The sequence below is a fragment of the Lactuca sativa genome, chromosome 3 (genome assembly GCF_002870075.4).
Source record: "Lactuca sativa cultivar Salinas chromosome 3, Lsat_Salinas_v11, whole genome shotgun sequence".
NCBI classification, from domain to species: Eukaryota; Viridiplantae; Streptophyta; class Magnoliopsida; order Asterales; family Asteraceae; genus Lactuca; species Lactuca sativa.
The window spans coordinates 239,455,599-239,475,155 of NC_056625.2; the positions used below are offsets into that span (position 1 = coordinate 239,455,599).

At 33.6% G+C, this 19,557-nt stretch overlaps 1 protein-coding gene across 1 annotated transcript; it reads left to right on the forward strand.

Annotated features, from left to right (window-relative positions):
- The first annotated feature begins 1,186 nt into the window (after positions 1 to 1,186).
- Positions 1,187 to 5,022, forward strand: LOC111883227 (calcium-dependent protein kinase 34). Its single transcript, XM_023879569.3, has 8 exons — positions 1,187 to 2,110; positions 2,318 to 2,461; positions 2,655 to 2,807; positions 2,903 to 3,018; positions 3,143 to 3,310; positions 3,387 to 3,514; positions 3,610 to 3,709; positions 4,502 to 5,022. Exons 1-8 carry the CDS (start codon positions 1,444 to 1,446, stop codon positions 4,610 to 4,612), a joined length of 1,587 nt encoding a protein of 528 aa, XP_023735337.1. The 5' UTR covers positions 1,187 to 1,443; the 3' UTR covers positions 4,613 to 5,022.
- The last annotated feature ends 14,535 nt before the right edge of the window (positions 5,023 to 19,557 follow it).

A 19,557-nucleotide genomic window follows, 5' to 3' on the forward strand; every position in this document is an offset into this window, starting at 1 on the left:
ATCCTCGTCTGAGTCCTCGACGAATATATCCGAATCTTCATCTGGTTCGTTAAATAAATCATCGTGCTAATACTTTGTTTGGGGCTGTATGTGGTCCCTATAAACATGCTCCACCAAATCCGCACGCATGGAATGATGAATGTTGCGATAATGTATTTCTTTTCTATTTGCCCTATACTATTGTGTACCAACGACTACTCCTTCAACGTATGACAAAACTTCGTTTTCGTTGTATCGACATATCTTTCTTTCTTCGTCATCAAGAATCATATTATGGAATAGGATGCATGCGTACATTATGTGTTGCAAGCTTTTCAATTCAAATGATCGAGCCTCGACTGTTAGTTCTTACCGACACCTTTTGAGTACACCAAATGTTCGCTTCACGTTCTTCCTATCTGACTCTTCTACATGATTACATTTTTTTCTTTTTTCGTGGTTCGGGCATGTGAACTATTTCACTAAAAAATATAAGGTAGGATATATATCCCGTTAGTAAGATAGTATTCACGCTTATATACTATCCCATTTGCTTGAAAATATACAAATACGTTTTTATATGTATAAATATGTATTTATATGTGTGCTTATTTAATAATATTAATAATAATGAATTTTAAAAATAATATATTTATTTATATTTTTAAGTAAAATAATAAAACTAATAATAAAAATAAAAAATAAATATTTTACAGAAAAGTCTCAATATTTTTAGTCAGTTAAGAAATAATCCTAAATTAATTTGTTATCGGTTGAACTCGGAGAAAATGGTATGAAAGCACAACATTTTTATAGGTTTTTTAGACTTTTTTAAAAAAATTATAATTTAAAACTATTTTGTTATTTATTACTTGAATTACTCCAACAAAGTGCTATGGATTGGCTGTAGAAATGGAAAATCATAACTCTCTATTTGAAAATTTATTTAACTATTGAAAGCATAAACATTAATTCGTGATTGTAAAATAAATAATTAGATATAGTTTTATAATCTTGTTACCGCGTGATTAAATACTACACATAAAGCCTCTCTCTCTCTCTCTCTCTCTCTCTCTCTCTCTCTCTCTCTCTCTCTCTCTTCCGAATTTGTGGTTGTGGAGCACAAACTTCACCATTGACTTAACTGTATAATCTGAGGATTATTTGTTTGTAATCTACCATTCGACCTGTGAATAAATGAAATTGAGAAAATCTATAAACCATTCCCATCCCTATAATCCCTCCCCATCATTCCCTCCAAAAATCATCTCGTTTCCACACCGCTATCATCCCTTTTGCAATCTGTCATGACCTTTCTCTCTCCTTCTCTTCTCTTGATCTCTTTCCATCTCTGTACGTGTTTCACTGACTCTCTCTCTCTAAACCTTTCTTTTCTTCAACCTTCCAAAACCCTATTTTCCTCTTTGTTCTCGTCGTCGCCAGGTAACACCCTCCAATCGTGTAATGGGGAACTGTTGTTCCCAAAAAGAACCTCCAACTGAAGATGGGCACCCAAAAACCGAGGATAATAATGAAGAAAGATCCGGAAACGATCCAACAAGAGCAACACCTCAAAGCGCATCTCCATCTCCAACCAAAAAATCCGGCAAGCCATCCCCTATTGGCACCGTCTTGGGACGCCCAATGGAAGATGTCCGGACAGGATACACCATCGGCAAAGAGCTCGGTCGGGGCCAGTTTGGTGTCACCCATTTGTGCACGAATAAACAGACAGGAGAACAATTTGCATGCAAGACGATAGCCAAACGAAAACTTGTAAATAAGGAAGATATGGAGGATGTTAGAAGGGAAGTACAGATTATGCATCATTTGAGCGGGCAGAATAATATTGTAGATCTTAAAGGGGCATTTGAAGACAAGCACTCGGTGCATTTGGTGATGGAATTGTGCGCTGGTGGAGAGTTATTTGATCGGATTATCGCCAAGGGTCATTATACCGAGAGGGGTGCTGCATCGTTGCTAAGGACAATTGTTCAGATCGTTCATACTTGTCATTCTATGGGTGTTATCCATAGAGATCTAAAGCCTGAAAACTTTCTTCTTTTAAGTAAAGATGAAAACGCTCCCCTCAAGGCTACAGATTTCGGTCTATCAGTGTTCTATAAACAAGGTTATACATATCTCCATTATATTGTATAATCTATACATATGTTTTATATTTTCCCTGCACAAAATGGAATTCACAAAGAGATGACAATTTCAGAAGAAATTTAAGCAAAACTAATTTGTCCCTGTTCCCAGATGCATGGAAAGACAACCAAAACACTAAATATATGTAACATGCACGATATGAATTAATCTTAACGATTTAATGCAGGCGAGGTATTTAGTGATATCGTTGGAAGTGCGTATTATATCGCACCCGAAGTCTTGAAAAGAAAATACGGGCCAGAAGTTGATATCTGGAGCATCGGTGTCATGTTATATATTCTTCTGTGTGGAGTTCCTCCTTTCTGGGCAGGTATGATTATGGTACAGATTGTCTATCATTTTTTAAGCAAGTATGAATGGTAGATATTTCTAATATCAGCAAACAAATAACCATGCATCGATGAATGTACAAATTATATGTTACAGAATGTGAGCATTGGTTTTAAATTGCTAACAAAAAAAATAGTTTCAAGGATTACACTGAAGAAACTTTTATGTCACAGAGTCGGAGCATGGAATATTTAATGCAATCTTACGTGGGCAAGTCGATTTTTCAAGTGATCCTTGGCCTACGATATCTCCACAGGCCAAGGACCTAGTTAGGAAGATGTTAAATTCCGATCCCAAGCAGCGGTTGACTGCACATCAAGTTCTTTGTAAGTAATAAAAGACGTAAATCTATCAATATTTTGTAATGAGAATCTATCAATATCATGAAAGATGAAATATATCTTGCAACTTTTTTCTTCAGCTCATCCATGGATTAAAGAAGATGGTGAAGCACCAGATAAGCCACTTGACAACGCTGTTATGGGTAGACTAAAACAATTTAGAGCAATGAACAAGTTCAAGAAAGTCGCTCTGCGGGTACTTATTACTCCATTTAATACGTCATTATGCTTCAAAATCAAAGAAATTTTCTATGTTTTGAAGCTACAAAAGCAAAGCGCCAAAGGGGTATATGATTTTGTGATTGTTCTTGAACGAATAGGTTATTGCTGGATGCCTCTCTGAAGAAGAAATCATGGGACTGAAGGAAATGTTCAAAGGCATGGATACTGATAACAATGGAACAATAACACTCGAGGAGCTAAAGCACGGACTTTCCAAGCAAGGGACAAAGCTAACAGAAACCGAAGTCAAACAATTGATGGAAGCAGTAAGATAATCATACCAAATTTTCTTGATTATTTGAGTTCTTATTTGAATAAAAAAAATTGATCAAAATAAAACAGGCTGATGCAGATGGGAATGGAACAATAGATTATGACGAGTTCATAACAGCAACAATGCATATGAACAGAATGGATAGAGAAGAGCATCTCTACACTGCATTCCAATACTTCGATAAAGATAACAGCGGGTAACTAAGTAAACCTAGGTCCTAGAATCCACTATCTAAACAAACAGATAATTAATGATTAATATGTAATATTTGACTCTTTTCTTTGATGTCAGTTACATAACTATTGAAGAACTGGAGCAAGCAATCCGGGAATATGGTATAAGCGACGGTAGAGATATAAAAGAAATAGTATCCGAGATTGATAGTGATAACGTAAGTAGTCAAATTTAGGGCATCCACAATGCGTTAAACTTATTAGAGTTTAATGGATTGACACATCATCATTTTATTTCCTATACAACTCTACACTAATTTTCCTACAATACATTGAACTCAATAAAGTTCAAATGAATATATATATATATATATATATATATATATATATATATATATATATATATATATATATATATATATATATATATATATATATATATATATATATATATATATATAGAATTAGGTTCAAATGTTTTCACTATCTATTGTGTTCATGTATAATTGATTTTGAACCAGTTATTTTAATTATTTTAAGAAAAGTAATTAATGCATATTAAATGTTGAAAATGTAATTAATATCCATTATATATTCAACATGTAATATCCATTAATTATTTTCTTAAAATAACTAAAATGATTAGTCTAAAATCAATCATACATGCACATAATAGATACTGATAACCTAACTCTCTCTCTCTCTCTCTCTCTCTCTCTCTCTATATATATATATATATATATATATATATATATATATATATATATATATATATAAAACGTTTCCTTTTTTACATTGAAGAGTTTAATGGTCATTGAACTCCATATCCATTGAATGCCAACATGGCATCCCACAATGATAGAGTTTAATCCATTGAATGTCAATTAGGCATGTCACTTCATTCAACTCTCTCATTGAACTATGCATTATGGATGCTCTAAAAACATAAAAAATTCTTTACAATGACATCAACATGCATGAGGCAAGTGAATTGACCATAAATTTTGCAGGATGGTCGGATCAACTATGATGAGTTTGTGGCAATGATGAAAAAAGGCAACAAAGAAACTAGTGTACATCCAACAAAGAGGCGAAGAGATTCGTTTGTTCCAGCATTTTGAGTTGGCTCATTGCTTGCATGCGTGGGAGTACATATAGCAGTTTAGCATCTTTCAAAGATGAGAAGGCTCTTCATAACATTACTTGGGATTTTCTGCTAAGTACATGTCCCCTCCACTGAAGTGTGGATAATGATGAATAGGTTTTGATCTCCAGAGAATAAACCACTGGTGGGGATATGGGTTTGTGGTAACATATTTAGCGGGTATATTAGTCATGTGTATACTTGTAATACTAAGAGGAAACAAGTAAGATTTGATGGGATCTAGTTGGGTGTTTAGACACATACCCAACTAGTTAATTCCAATCATGTTTATAGACTAATATCTAACTTATTTGTGTTTTTAGCCTTTGGTGGATTCTGTTTTTCAAATATAAATCAAATTCATTGCACTACTACTGGCTAATTGAAGCCTGAGTATGAGATTAGTAAATGGAGGAATTGATTTCTCAATAATGACAATTAACCAATTGATTATACGAAAATAAGTAACAACCAAAAACAAATTGAAAAATTGATTTCTCGATGAATCATACAAGATTTATGTAACGTCCCGAAAATTATAAAGAAAATTTTCATTTTTAAAATAGATTAACCAGTAAAAACTTTTGCTTAAAAACAATATATGACATTCATTTGTTTAAAACCTTAATATTATTAGATTCAATTACAAAAATGTGGAAACAGTATATTCGATGCGAGTGTACAGTCTCGTCGAGTTCTTCTCAAGAATAACCTGCAAAACATTTAATATAAAAATGTAAGCATAAATTTTATTAAGTTTCCTAGACCAAAATTACCATTTACTAATTACCGCAAACCAAAATTACCAAATCAATATGCATTTTATGATGCCGAAGTTTATTGTTATTTTTAAACTAGAGACAAAACACCAAAGTATATTGTTATTTCTTGCACTTGGGACAAAAGCACAATTAACAAAGCTTTTAGCAAATCATCACCACAAACTAAAATTAACTAATCTATGATGCCAAAGTACATTGCTATTTTTAAACTAAAGACAAAAAAACCAAAGTACATTGCTACTTCTTGTACTTGGGACAAAACCCAATTAACAAAGTTTTTAGCAAATAATCACCACAAACCAAAATTACCAAATCAACATGCATTTTATAAACGTCGAACAATAAAAACGTCGTAGTCTAGGGGTCACAGGAAAGTACCGTAACACCTTATGAGCTACTTTTTTACCCTTGGTACTTTTATCGATCCATCAGCTCTCTTTACAAACGGGACAAACTTGTAATGAATCATGTTCTTTCCAAAAGAGAAAACAATCGTTTTTGCACACATGTATCGACTCATACCCCATATCAATAGACTTTAGTTTCTTTTTAGCTAGATAATGTGAAAAGGGAACCTTGTTGCCTTCAGGAAATGTTGATTGTAACAACTCAAGGAGTTGATCAAATAAACTATCAGTCAATTTATTGTTCACCTTGATGTGCATTAACTTTGCTAGAAACTCAAGGGAAGAAAAGGTGCAACCAGGATACAATTTAGTTTCCACTTCTTTTAACAACTGTGCAAAATCATCATCCACACCGCTACCCCATGTATTTGAGGTTCCTTCATCGAGGTTGGTATCATTTTCTCTCGACTCCCACATCACATCGTCGATTAAATCGGCCATTTCGTTACTCGGTAAGACAACTAGATGAATTAAAGATTCACCATGATAGATCCAATATATATATACGACTTACTGAAACCATTTATAAATATATGGCGTTCCACTGTAGTCAGGTGCTTGAAGTAATGGTTATCACATTTTTGACATGCACATCTGATTTTACCATTACTATCAAGGTGTGACTAAAAGCTTTGAATCCTGCTTGGAACTCGGGATACTTTCGATGTGGATTACTAGTCTAGCTTTTATCAATATACATGATGTTGCTGAAACATAATTTCAGGTTAAGATTTAGTCTACAAAATTAGCATTGTTTTTTTACAATCCACATTGTTTTTTTTTACAAAAATTAACATCCTACTTTATTTGTAACATTGTATTTTTATAGAATCTTATGATTATACCTTTCTATAATTTTTTTATGACATTTTTTCCAGTTATAGCATTATACTTTAAACAACTATATTATGTTGTTGTTTTCTATTGTAGTGATTTACTTTATGTTTTCAAAGACATGCATCTTACTATTGTACATATATATATATATATATATATATATATATATATATATATATATATATATATATATATATATATATTTATATATAACATTGTTTTGTTTTTTTTCAATTATAGCATTGTACTTTAAACAATTATATATATTAAATATATATACCATAAAAGAAGAGTTGTTATGTTGTTCTTTTTTACCATCGATATATATATATATATATATATATATATATATATATATATATATATATATATATATATATATATATATATATATAGCATTGTATAGATATGTTGCAAGTAAAAAATTTAAAAAATAATAAAGACATGAAAATGTAACAATTTCTAACTTTTGTTTTAAAAATACACATGTTACTCACAAAAGTAGATATTGCAATTTAAAATAAATAAATAACTAAATTTTTTTATTGATGCGTTTGTTTAACTAATTTTAGTTACAGTTACTTGTAATTTATATAGGAAAAAGTTGTGAGTAATAAATAAAAAAGGTCAAAGTGTTGGGTTTTGGTATAATACAACATCCTATGGTGTACATACAGCCCTAAATATCTTGGATATATGTTTCCACTAATTATACATGCAAATGGTTTCCAAGGTATTGAACCTATAGCTAGCATGCAATTGTCATACAAACTAAATAAAATACTAGATAGTGTAACATACCTTTTTGTGTGGCTGGAGGTCTTGATGTATTTGGCCTTAAGAACTTAGCCCCAATAGTATGGAAGCCTTAAATGGAATCACAACACACCATGGACAAAGGATGAACTTGAGAGAGAATTCCATGCACACAAAAGAAACCATGAAATCCAAGAAGATACAAGTGGCGATTTTGGGCAATGAAGTATCTATTTATATGTGGGATTTCTAGGGTCATGGATATAACCCAAATCCATACCCATGGGTTTTATGATCCACGGTCCATGTGGCCTAACTCTTTATGTATCCATACATAAACTTGGTCTAACATGGATCATAAGCCCAACACATATAAATATAACTAATTACCATAATTAGTCCCCATAGATTTAATTAGTCTCTTTTGACCACTAAATTAATTCCAAATTAATTCTTGATCAATACTAACTAAAACATATGATTTTATATTAATATATTATAACTTATAATATATTAATAAACCATAAATAACCTTCTATCAAAAGTCTATCCTAACAAATTGTCCAGATGATATGCAACCCAAATGGACCATGGTACTCTCGGGTCGAATACATACCATTAATAGTTATGGGCTTAGACACCTAATCCAACAGCAATCGTAGCTCTTAAAGTCGTTGTCAAACTCTGAACAAATCAAATGACATGTACATTAGATAAGGGATCATATATTCCTCCATTCTAGATATCGTATGGACTGAGACATGGATTATAATCATTCTCCCTGTCCATTTTTTGTTTCCCAATTTCCGATTTATGACGACTGACTAATTGAACAAATCAAATTAGTTCACGCCCGGATGAGCACTTACGTTTGCCATCACCAAATCATCGAGGGGCCCACAGATACTGCTTTTATCCCTCCAAGGGTAAAAGGAATGGATAAACTTCGAATCATATGCTTGTTCTACTACTTGTTGAATCATACACAAAGGCACGTTTTATAACATCGAGTTACCAAATGCGTTTTCGTGCAATCAATGTATAACCAACTCATAGGCAACAAGTCATATCTCCAGGTTTGAAGAATATAAGATATTATTGTCTCATGATCACTCGTGATAAAATCCATGAAGTGATTCAAATGAGCGTGGGTTGAATCCAATACTCGAATCCCTATTCCAGGAGTACTCATGAATATGGTAGTAACTCTTACTATGTCCACTACCTTGGACATCTACAAACCCGATTCATGACACTCTTGCCTTAATACCTACTTCTAACGTATTATCGACTGTGGATGGTTTGAATAACTTAGTCATTCAGAAAGGATAACCTAGTTATTCTGGAAGTCAAAACATGCAAAGTGAAACACAAGAATAATACTAATCCTTTATGGTCCCAAGCACCTTTGAGAGTAAATAGAACACCTTTTATTTAAACACCATATTGATTACTCATTATTCATTGTATAATGTTTCAAATAATCAACTTGATACTTGAATTAAAACAATAGTTGTCATATGCTCCAAGCATGTAAACTATGTTTTCTAAAGACTAGTCTTTCCATGCAACAAGTATGCACACTATGTTTATCTATGATCTTTACTTTGTGAAATAGATCAATTGAACATGATTCCAATGATGCTCATTTCACAATCCCAAATCTTTATCATAAATATAAGAATACCAAATTCCTTCCATTTAACGAAATCTGTTAGATTCTAAACTTATATGCATTGATCCTCTCATAATGACTATGCACAAAGTCACAAAGAATTGTCAATAGACATTACAGAGCATTCCAATGGAGATCAATTCCATGGAACCGAAGTCTCAAATTCAAAGTACATTGCTTTGAATATCCTTCTTGCATTAAGTTTTCTCATCTAACACAGACTGAATAACTTCCACCTATGGGAATATTTCCATATTCTCACTTTGACTATCACTTCTGAACAAGAGTTGCCTCTTTTCAAAATATGTCAATTATGGTCCTTTCCAAAAATTAACACTATACTTCCAACTGTCCATGAGCAACCAATCTTTGGTAAACCTCAGATTATCCTCGACAATTGCTTAATCATTTTAGTCATATCCAATTCTAGACTTTTCCCCTCTTAATGCCCTGAGCATTTGGAAAATTTAGAAAGGATAAGTATTACAGCACATGAAATCGATCTTATATCCGAAGCATATGCTAGAATATTTTTTATTTGCCATGTTTTCAAAATTTTACTTTGAAGAGGGATGCTGTAATCAAAATCGAATTTTGAGAACGCATATATATATATATATATATATATATATATATATATATATATATATATATATATATATATAGAATTTCCTTATGTTGAACCATTCCAACACAAAAAGCATACATTCATATATATATATATATATATATATATATATATATATATATATATATATATATATATATATATATATATATATATATATATATATATATATATTCCTGACTAAAGATGATCAAAATCTCAATCTAAGCTTTTAGAATTGAAATGAAGTATAATTTCCTCTCCCTTAATTATAGCAAAACAACTTTTCCCAATAGAAATCCTTTTGTTTTCTATAATTAACACTTAACATAATAATCATGCTCCCACTAACATGATAATTATTATCATAACGCTTATGCTCCCACTAGCTTTGACATGTATCCATAAATTAGATGGACTTCTAGAAATCAATACTTTATTGACTCTCTTACCAAAGTTCAAATTTCTAATACTAGATGCTTTGATAAAACTTTATCAAAATCATACACCTTTCCTTAGATAGCTCACATGTGTGTCTAAACAATTTTATAGAACTATGAAAAGGGATACCGTAATCATAGTCTCAATTGTTTAGACCTTTTCCATTTCTCACAAGGCTATGTTAGTGTGTCGGTTACCCATACACGCTCCACTAACGACTTTGAGAATGCAAATGTCACAATTGCTATCTACTTAAAATCTACTTAGTGAAAGTGTTTCCTCACCATCATTTTCATGAATAGGAGAGAAACCTTATGACACTTAGATTTTATGGTGTATGTATTCCTTTCCATGTGAACATAATCACAAGACAAGGTTAGTGACACTTACAAATTCATATGAATTGAACTTATGCAGTCTTAAATTGTTGCCACCTAGCAGCCCAAGGGCCTGCCATTGCTTCCAAGTAGTTATGCAATCAATTGAGAACTCTCAGAACCCTTATGCAAAGCCAACTTTAACTGGAATGGGCACATAAATGTCAACACGATAGGTTATAAACCTCAAGTCGTGTGCTAGTGAAGAATTATTGGTTTTATCCTTGATTAGTTCTTGAAAATTTCAAGACCTTTAAGACTCCCACTGTCCTCTTGACATATAAGACTCTCTTGTCAAGAACTATTCCTTGACAAAACAAATATTCAAGGGATAGTGCGGATTCTTATCAAGACTAACACTTCACGCAATTGGCCTAAGTTGGTCTCTATTTTATCCAAAACATCACAACTTACCAATTTCAAATGTACAAGAGTAGAAAACATTTTACTGTAACATTTGACAAGTGTTTTAAACCTTCTTAAGATTTTGTCACTCAAATTACAATCTTGGAGTATGACTCTAAGACTTGTTATGGAACGAAGTATGACTCATCTTCTTGATTTAACCATTCCAATAATTCATGACTCCTCATCTTATACATAAGAATGCACTAAGATGTCCTTAGATGATCAATTGTGATAGGGTATCTTAATCATTAAGATGATCATAAAACATGATACTAAAGTACTCTCCCATCTTTTCAGATTTGAGAAACTTTTATCTTTCGGCCTAATTTGATTCTTCATATTTACTAAATTTTAGTAAATCATGACGAATAGTCTTTGTGGTGGACCTGATCAACGTACACCCATGTGTACCCAATCCCTTTGTCCTTCACTTGACTCACATATACATGTGACCAAGGACTTAGTCTTAATTTTCCAAAGCCGAGAATTCTCATTCATCATACTATATAATTTGCATGATTCCAAGTTTCGGTCCAATTGAAACTTTGGTGATGAGAATCTTTCCTTATTTGATAAATTTAGACACTTCCACAAACAAAAGAATCAAATCCACTTACCAATATTGTTGTCAATGGAATCATATATGCAACACTTTTCCATAAATGCCATTGTAAGGATATTTTAAAATAAATAAAATCAAAACCCTTTTCTTTTATTTTAAAACTTTGTGGAAAAACTTATCCTTACAATCCATATGAAAACTTTGTTGTTATCTATTCTAAAGCAATCTGGCACAACTCTTAAGTAACAGCTCAAAATTCTGATCACCGAACCATGTGAATGAAATTCATTTTCGCAATCAGAATCATCATATACTTCCTTTAAGCTTCCTCTCTTTCTTCGACTCTTAAAACATCAACATGTGACCCAATCACATCATGTAATAAGAATCTCGGAATATGAACTAAATAGAGTCAGATAGTGGATTTTACCCGAAGTAGAGTCAAACCTTTTTTACTTTACCATCCTTATGATCTTTCAGGTAAATAGGCAGCTTTGCAACCAATGCCCCTTCCTTTGGAAACATAAACATATGGACTCTTTGGGAATGGTACACGAGTCTATCTCATACTTAGCCTTTCTCTTTACCATTTGGTCAACCGAGTTGACTATGGCGGATCCCTTTCCATTGGGAAGAGAAAGCTTTTCTGGATTTCCAATGTTACCATTGTCAATGTCCATGAAAGTTTGGGAAGTCGATCTTCCATTCATATTTGCTTCACCAGTGCTCAAAATCATTTCTGACTCAGCAGCACCAAGCAAATAGGTAAGATCATTAAGGTTCAAGTCATGGTCTGTCATATAGTAGTCCCAAAAGAACTCACTATGTGACTTAGAAAGTGATTGAACATCCAACTTTCTCAAGACTTTGACACCCAACTCTCCTGGCTTGTCAATATGTGACTTCATCTCCAAGATGTGATCACACATAGACCTTTCTTGCCAATAGGGCTTGAGTGACCTTAAACTTGTGGGTTAGGGAGAATAATTGAAGCGGGTGGAGGAAGTGAAATTCCAAGAGATTTGGGAAGATCATAGATGTCTGAACTAGACATCTACAATGGAAGATATTCAAGTTAGTTTATTTTTAGGTCCTTAATATCACATCCAATAAGAAATATTAAGGCTAGGACCCAACACAATATTTTATAACTTGGAAGAGGGATGCGGTAATCGAAGCCATAAAATATTTGAAGGTAGGCGAATGACGATTCACCAATCTCCACCATGAAAACGAAATAATTTTATTAGGTTTTTCTTGGATTTGAAATTCCTAGATCTTTTGAGATTCATTGAACTTTTCAATGGCATGTTTCAATCTCCAGTGTGCCCTCTCAAATTTTGTGACTGTGATGCCGAGGATCACAAAACAAGGTGTGAATAACCATGCAAATTCACTTGGTACCCTTAATATTATCACCTAATCGATGTGTCGGTTACCCACACGCGCTCCACCGATCTATGATAAACATTAAGTCACCATTTGTTATCCTTACTAGTCCAAGTTAGTGTGCCGGTTACCCACACACACTCCACCAATGACTTGGTAAGGTACAATGTGTGAATTTCATGGGTTAGCACCAAATTCATATTTTCCTAAGTAACTAAGATTGGGAATTTAATAAGTGTTTAGTTACTTAGTATTTATCATTATACTTTTAATGAAGGGAGAATCATAGTCCTGTCAAACCCGTTCGGCTAACCACCCTCCACCAGTCAAGGAAGCGGTGGGTGAGAGTGGACACCCATTAAACTGCCATTTTATAGGCAGTAACCTTATACCCCCTTATAGACCGACTTCGTGAATGAAACCTACTAACAGTAAGACTGACTTTGTTCTTATACATACATATATATATATATATATATATATATATATATATATATATATATATATATATATATAAGTATTAACTATTAATATTATAATAGTATAAGGGTTGAATTTTAACTTTTAAAACTCTAAGGGCTAACTTGGAGCTAAAGTATTCATGGGGGGAAACTTTACAAATTCCAAAACTTGAGGACAAGTTTTGAACAATTCAAAAACTTATGGTTTCCATAACTTATGATTTTAAAGTAGTTTTAATAAAAAAACTCTTCAAGTTCCATAACTTGAGGACAAGTTATGGAAGACTTTAAAAACATTTAAGGAAAAAAAAACCTTCATTTTCATAACCTATGAGTTTAAAGAAGTTTAATGGATAAACTCTTCAAGTTCCATAACTTGAGGACAAGTTATCGAAGACTTTAAAATCATTCAAGAAAACAAGACTCTTCATTTTTCCTAACTTATGGAAATCTTATGAGTTTTAAAAATCATAAATGTGAATTTTCATATAACTTGAGGAAAAGTTACAAAAAACACATTTCATGAGCAACTTTAAGATAAACATGGATTGAAAACAAATTATCACATAACTTTTCTATTAATCTAAACAAACACATAAACATGAACATTCATAATCAACATTTTTCAAGCATCATATAAACATGTATAAAACTTAAAACATTGATTATTATCATTTATTTGGATAAGAATAAACATTACCATAGTATCAAAAAACAAATTTTATGAACAAAAACACTATGTGGTAATGATTCTAATCCAAAACAGGCCAAAAAAAACTCGAAGATATGCTGTCAGGGGGTCCAACTCGTCAAGTGCATGAACCAACTCGACGAGTTGGATGAATTTGTTCATGGACTCGTCGAGTCCATCACTGGACTCGTCGAGTCTCCTGTTGAGACAGCAAAAAATTCGATTTTTTCAGTTTTTTCCAACAACTTGCATCAAGTATAATTGAAAACAACTCATGGCTCTGATACCACTGTTGGGTTTTGGTATAATACAACATCCTATGGTGCACATACAACCCTAAATACCTTGGATCTATGTTTCCACTAATTATACATGCAAATGGTTTCCAACGTATTGAACCTATACCTAGCATGCAATTGTCATTCAAACTACATAAAATACTAGATAGTGTAACATACCTTTTGTGTGGCTGGAGGTCTTGATGTATTTGACCTTAAGAACTTAGCCGCAATAGTGTGGAAGCCTCAAATGGAATCACAACACACCATGGACAAAGGATGAACTTGAGAGAGAATTTCATGCACACAAAAGACACCATGAACTCCAAGAAGATACAAGTGGCGATTTTGGGCAATGAAGTATCTATTTATATGTGGGATTTCTAGGGTTATGGATATAACCCAAATCCATACCCGTGGGTTTTATAATCCAAGGTCCATGTGGCCCAACTCTTTATGTATCCATACATAAACTTGGTCCAACATAGATCATAAGCCAAACACATATAAATATAACTAATTACCATAATTAGTCCCCATAGATTTAATTAGTCTCTTTTGACCACTAAATTAATTTCAAATTAATTCTTGATCAACACTAATTAAAACATATGATTTCATATTAATATATTATAACTTATAATATTTTAATAAACCATAAATAACCTTCTCTCAAAACTCCATCCTAACAAATTGTCTTGACGATATGCAACTCAAATGGACCATGCTACTCTCGGGTCGAATACATACCAATAATAGTTATGGGCTTAGACACCTATTCCAACACAAAGATCCAACGAATCAATTTTTTCCACACCTTCACTTTATTTATAGTAGATGTACAAACATAAACATGATTATTGAAAAAAGAAAATTTTGTTTGTTCCTTTTAATATGTTTAGCGATTAGTGTTTATTGAATAAAAAATTAAGTAAAAGAAAATTAATAATTTAGTATATCCATAAAAAACATTTCTTAGTATTGTATCTTTTTATATTTTTTTATTCATAACATTTTTTTTTGTTTTTTTTTCAATTATAGCATTGTACTTTAAACAATTATATTATGTTGTTGTTTTCTATTGTAGTGGTTTACTTTATGTTTTCGAAGACATGCATCTTACAATTGTACATTTTTATGTTTCTTTTTATTTATAACATTTTTTTGTTTCTTTTTTTTCAATTATAGCATTGTAGTTTAAACAATTATATATATATATATATATATATATATATATATATATATATATATATATATATATATATATATATATATTATAAAAGTAGAGTTATTATGTTGTTCTTTTTTACCGTCGAGATTAAAAATATATTTTTTTATTTATATCATTTTATAAATATGTTGCAAATAAAAAATTTTAAAAACTAAAAACGACATTAAAATTTAACAATTTCTAACTTTTGTTTTAAAAATACACATGTGCCTCAAAAAAGTAGATATTACAACTTAAAAAAAAAATAAAATTTTTTATTTATGCGTTTTTTTAATTAATTTTGATTACAATTAATTGTAATTTATATAGGCAAACGTTGTAAGTATTAAATAAAAAAGATCAAAGATCCAACGATTTTTCCCACACGTTTTTAAAAAGTATTTATTTTAAATAAATCAAAATTATTAATTTGGTATATGTTTAGCAATTAGCTTTTTTCCATCATATATATATATATATATATATATATATATATATATATATATATATATATATATATATATATATATATATTCCGATTATAACATTGTATTTTAAACAATTTTATAACATTTTATTTTTGTTTTTTTTTCAATTATGGCATCCTACTTATACCATAACCACATACTTTCACATAATACATAAGAGCATCAAATACACATACTTTCACATACATATACCATATATACACCAAATACACATACATTCACATATATACATAATAACATCATACTTATACCAAATACACATATACTTTCACATATATAGATAATAACATCCTACTTATACCAAATACACAAATTTCACATTCATATATCAAATATATACCAAACACACATAATTCACATACATACATAATAACATCGTACTTATACCAAATACACACATACTTTCACATATATAGATAATAACTTCCTACTTATACCAAATACACATATTTCACATTCATATACCACATATACACCAAACACACATACATTGACATATAAACACCAAATTTACATAGATTCACATACATATACCTAATATATGCCAATTTTCATATAATTTATACAATTACACATATTTTGCAATTAAACTCAAATTTCACAATAAATAGAAGTAAATAGAACATATGGTGGCGGAAATTACTTAATGTCGCCGGAAAAATTGGTCCTCGCCGAAAAATACTCTCACCCGCCGGTAGTCATAGTAAACCCACGACGGTGACCAAGAAAAAATGACCAAAAAAACTGAAATTGAAAAGTATTCTGCAATTAATCATCAAATGGAGCTAGAAATCAATGTTATAAGAGAAAGAGAAAGAGAAATTAGAAGTTGAAGTTACCTTTTAGCCAAGATGCACTGGTTTCATTCGAGTTGAACCTATTTTCGCGGGAGTAATTGAAGCCCTAAACCCCTTTAAACGATAATCTCACAATAATGGGGAGACTCTTTGTTGGAATCTGTAACAGCCCGGATTCCCAGGTATTATTCATTTATTTATTTTGGTAATTTGTGAGGAGACTCGGCGAGTTGGAGCCTAGACTCGCCGAGTATGATCACGGATTTGGACGCGGGTTCGCGTCCGGACTCGGCGAGTCCACACTGTTTAATGAAACCCTAATTTCTCGGGTTTGAGGCATATTTAAAGGGCCTTATGGCCGTCATTTTCACTCATCAGTACCCAGAGTGAAACCCTAGAGTGATTGAGTGATTCAAGTGAGGGAAGGAGCCATTATTGATCTTGGAGTTGTTGTCTAGCAAGGAAAGAGGAGATCTAGCCAAGAGCAAGCAAGAGAGGGGTGGATTCTTGAAGATTTGAGGTCCAGAACATCACAACTGAGGTACAATCTCGAATCATTCTCTGTTATTGTGATGTTCATGTAGATTTAGGGCTTTTGAACCCATTTGTGGCTAGATCTAGTGTCCTCATGGTCCCTTAGCGAGTTAAGGTCCTGGATCTGGACCCATAGAGGTCCAGAGCACCTCCTTACCAAAGCTTTATATGCATCCATGGAGGTATTGGCTTGGGATCAATGTATTTGAGGCTAAAACACCATTCATGAGCTATTCAATGCTTGATGAGCATCAAGACTCGGACTTTACGTGGTCAATAAGCTTAAGGAGACTGGATCTATAAGTTAGTGAAGCGGATCTGACCTCAGAAGGTCGTTTGGGCTTGTGCATGGACTGCACTCGCCGAGTCCATTCCCCAGACTCGGCGAGTTGGTGCGGGTTGTTTAACGATTTCGAACCAGGGGTTGAGTAACCGAGTCGGGTGAGTGACTCGGTGAGTCGGAAGATTCAGAGGGATCGGGTTCCCGTAGGAACTCGGCGAGTCCACGCCAGAATCGGCGAGTCGGGTTGACCGTTGACCGTTGATCGTTGACCAGTGTTGACTGGTTTGACTTCGTGGTATTAGTCAGCCGAGTCAAGTAGTATTAAGTAGAAATACACTTGTGTTGTAGGAGGACGATAGCTCGGGAGATCGAGCACTAGTGCTTAAGAGATTTACGAGTTACCAAGACACGCGAGGTGAGTCTTCTCACTATACGTTACCTTGAGTGGTATTCTGGCTTGGCCAGAGGGTCTTATGTGCTATTTATGAGATTATATGCTATGTGTTATTTGTATGCTGTATGACTATATGGACCGGACCGGAGGGTCCAACGATTCAGAACGGGCCAAAGGGCCCAATGAGCTATGACTGGACCAGAGGGTCCGACGAGCTGCGGGACTGGAGGGTCCCGTTAAGACATCTTGACCAGAGGGTCGGGTTTAGCCTCGAGTGGCGTATTTGTGGTATGTGGTATTTTGGGGAACTCACTAAGAATTATGCTTACAGTTGTTGTGTTTGATGTCTCAGGTACCAGCGAGGACCGTGGGAAGGTGGCGGCTTGACCCGTACACACTCACACCGATGGAGTTCACATTTGAGAGATCTGGGGAATTTGTTTTGAAAAAACTGTTGTTTCGGATTTGAAATGATGATATGATATACATTTGGTGGTTTTAAAAATTAAAAATTTAATTGGAATTTTACGTTGTTACAAGTTGGTATCAGAGCCTTGGTTTGAGGGATTCGGATGCACATTCGGGCGTATTTGAACTCAAACCGAGGATTTGAGAAATTTTCAAATAAAACTAAAATTTTCAAAAAAGAAAAAGAGGTTTTGGAAACGAGCAGAGTGGAAGGTGTGTACGGTCAGCCAGCGCCCGAACGGTGAATCCCCAAAATACCCTTACATTATATGTTATGAGTTATGAGATATTATGTTGTGCATGTTAGAGACTCTAGGTATTCCTATTAGGACTAGAGTGGGCCTAATTTGTGATGCCTTAGCTTAGGAGATCGTCGCTGCTATGAGATACTTTGAGAGTGAGTAGGTAGTAGAGAGGAGCTCAGGAGAGGGCTATTGAGGGTAGCCAGTGCATAGCGAGAGTAGAGTATTTGCGATTTGGGATCCTAGGAGGAGGACTTGGGTTGTATATCGATTCGGTGTGGACGATAGTATTGGGCCGGTACTATTGAAGACACAGGATTGGTGCGCAGTCCAAGTAAGAATCCTTGGGGGTACCAGGAGAGAGGATGTTTGAGTTATCGAGTGTGAGTATACTCGAGATTATCCCTGATATTTCTTATGTTGTATTTCAGAGGTTGATCATGGTCGGGACACGCCATAACCCCGAGAGCAGTGGGGTGAGCGATGAGGAGATCCGTCGGATCATCCATGAGGAGGTGGCTGCTGCCATCAGAGCCGAGATTCTGGAGATGTTTGGATCTATTAAGACCACACTAATCGAGACGTTTGACGAGTGTTACGCTGCTTTGACTGATGCTGCTGTTGCTGCAGCCACCGCAGCTGTTGCTACTGCGAGACCCCAGGGTGGTGATTCGTTGCTGTACCGAGAGTTCAGCAACACAAAACCACCGGAGTTCGATGGTACACAGGATCCGATCGCCGCTATGAGGTGGATCTCAGACATAGATGGGTGTTTCTATACGTGCTCGTGTCCGGAGCACTTGAGGGTGCGATTCGCACTCAACCAGCTTCGCTT